This window comes from Gavialis gangeticus, unplaced genomic scaffold (assembly GCF_001723915.1).
Source record: "Gavialis gangeticus isolate Ggan-Ray unplaced genomic scaffold, GavGan_comp1, whole genome shotgun sequence".
Classification (NCBI taxonomy): Eukaryota; Metazoa; Chordata; order Crocodylia; family Gavialidae; genus Gavialis; species Gavialis gangeticus.
This window is the reverse complement of record NW_017728983.1, coordinates 3,083,223-3,085,368: the sequence shown is the minus strand read 5'-3', so window position 1 is coordinate 3,085,368 and position 2,146 is coordinate 3,083,223. Positions and strand designations below refer to the sequence as shown.

At 44.7% G+C, this 2,146-nt stretch overlaps 1 protein-coding gene across 3 annotated transcripts in view; it reads left to right on the top strand.

The window, feature by feature from the left end:
* Positions 1-1,937, top strand: part of EPHB1 (EPH receptor B1) — a 463,546-nt gene extending 461,609 nt beyond the window's left edge. For all 3 annotated transcript variants that reach the window (XM_019512860.1, XM_019512884.1, XM_019512876.1), the window contains one exon: positions 1,519-1,937. In XM_019512860.1, coding sequence (XP_019368405.1) covers positions 1,519-1,648 — 130 coding nt within the window. In that variant the 3' untranslated portion in view covers positions 1,649-1,937. The remainder of the gene's footprint in view (positions 1-1,518) is intronic.
* Positions 1,938-2,146: the final 209 nt, after the last annotated feature.

Below are 2,146 nucleotides of genomic sequence, written 5' to 3'. Positions count from 1 at the left end.
GACCTTGTGGCTGCCAATAAATTCATCATGGGGGCAGAGAAGAGAATTGGTGAGGCTCTACTGACCAAGACGCCCCTGGGGGTCACAAGAAGTAATGGCCATAAGCTAGCAGAGAGCAGATTTAGACGGGACATTGGGAGGAACTACTTCACAGTTAGAGTGGCCAAGGTCTGGAATGGGCTCCCAAGGGAGGTGGTGCTCTCCCCTACCCTGGGGGTCTTCAAGAGGAGGTTGGATGGGCATCTGGCTGGGGTCATCTGAACCCTGCGCTCTTTCCTGTCTATGCAGGGGGTCGGACTCGATGATCTGTTGAGGTCCCTTCCGACCCTAACATCTATGAATCTGTGAATCTATAAATCTTTCCTCATTTGGAAGCCCCTCCATACCATTATCTATCCTTGTTACCCTTCTCTGGATCTTCTCTAGTTCTTGTATCTCCTGTTTGTGGTGTGGGGACCAGAGCTGGCCACAATATTCAAGGTGTGGACATATCTTTGTGAATCCTTTGTGAAACAAGATTATATGGTGTGGTTGGCCATAATATCAGGAGCCTGGACTTAGTGCGGGAGGGGGGTTCCTGCTTGTCCTATGATTCCTGGGACTACAGCTTCTGATGGACTTGTAACTGTCATGAATTACTTAGAATATCCCATTGCCATTCATGTCCTTTCTTCTTCCCCGCCTTTCTCATGCACCTCTGGTGCCACGTCTATGGGCCTGTAAGACCTATAGGAAATGGACTATAGTTGCAACCGAGACCTGTCTCCATGGAGGCATATGATTTTTCAAATGTGAAATAAAAATGCCAAAAACAAGCTTCTTACTTTGTCAGATGTTTGAAGGGAGGTATTCCTACAGCTCTTTGTCTCAGGCTTTTTCTTTGTGCCAGAACTCCCAAGAAGTTGAGGGGAATGGATCTTTTTAAAACAAAACCTCCATTTTCTTAAGAAACCATTTATCATTTAAAAAAAAAAGTATGGCTCCATTAATTCTGTGCTCACCCAGCAGGTCCCTGATGTATTTAATATCTCCAAGGGCTAAGATTATCAAGGGGATTGGGTTTTACTATGTAGATAATATGAATTCATGATAAGTAACAAAAGTCCTGTGTTTTCCGGTGGGTCAGTTCAGCATTAAACTATGTCCATGGTCATTGTCTTGGCAAGAAATTTCCAGCTGAGTGGTTAGGTTGAAGATGTAACAGTTTGGGAATTCTTGCAGGCTGGTGAGTTTTAGCATGACACTTGAACCCAAGGAGTCAGCGCACATTTTTACTGAATGTGGCATGCAGTTGTGATTGCTTTTAAACCCTGCAGCCCAGGAAGGCTTCTGTACATGACTGCAAACCTACAGAAATTGCTTCTTCTAGTGCCAGCACGCTAGCCAGTGCCCAGAGGGCATGCCATTTCTTAGCTGCGCTTTGATGCTCTCTTCCATGTTGCTATGGCATTAGTGACGGGAAGGCCTGCTTTGCTTCTTTTCCTTAAAATAAACTCAGTCTTATCTTTTCCCTTTTAGGGGCATTACTTCAGTAATCCATCCCACAAGGAAATGGACACAGGACAATCCTGACAGGAAGGCTCACCGCCACACAGCCCTCTTCCTTTTCCACTGGCAAGGCACCCCACCACCATGCTCCACAAGATGAACTTTGACCTCTCCACAGCAATGTCAGACTCTCGTGCCGAGGACTCGCTCTGCCCCAATGAACAGAAGCTATGGGAGCCACCACCTCAGCAGCATGCACTGTGCCGGTTGGCAGATACCCTGTCCTGTACATAGCCAATGAGATGTCTGTAAAAGATTTCGCCCCATTGTAATTTTTTCCCCCAATTTGTTGATTGTGTTGAAATTGTCGGAGTTTGTAACAGTACCTTTCAGAGAATATTGTACTAAAGAGAAAATTGCACTCAATAAAAATGACAAAATAAGCCTGATCATTTTCCCTCTCCCTGCTATTGACATTTGTTTTCTGCTGGAATATTATCATCATGATAGAGCCGGGTGAATACCAAAACAATAATGTACTATGGCTATTTATTTGAGGCCCAGTCCTCAGCTGTCATAGTTCTATAAGCCCATGACTTTAAGTGGAGTTATGCCAAATTACACCGATTTTGTGTCTTGTATTTTTCAAAGAATCCAC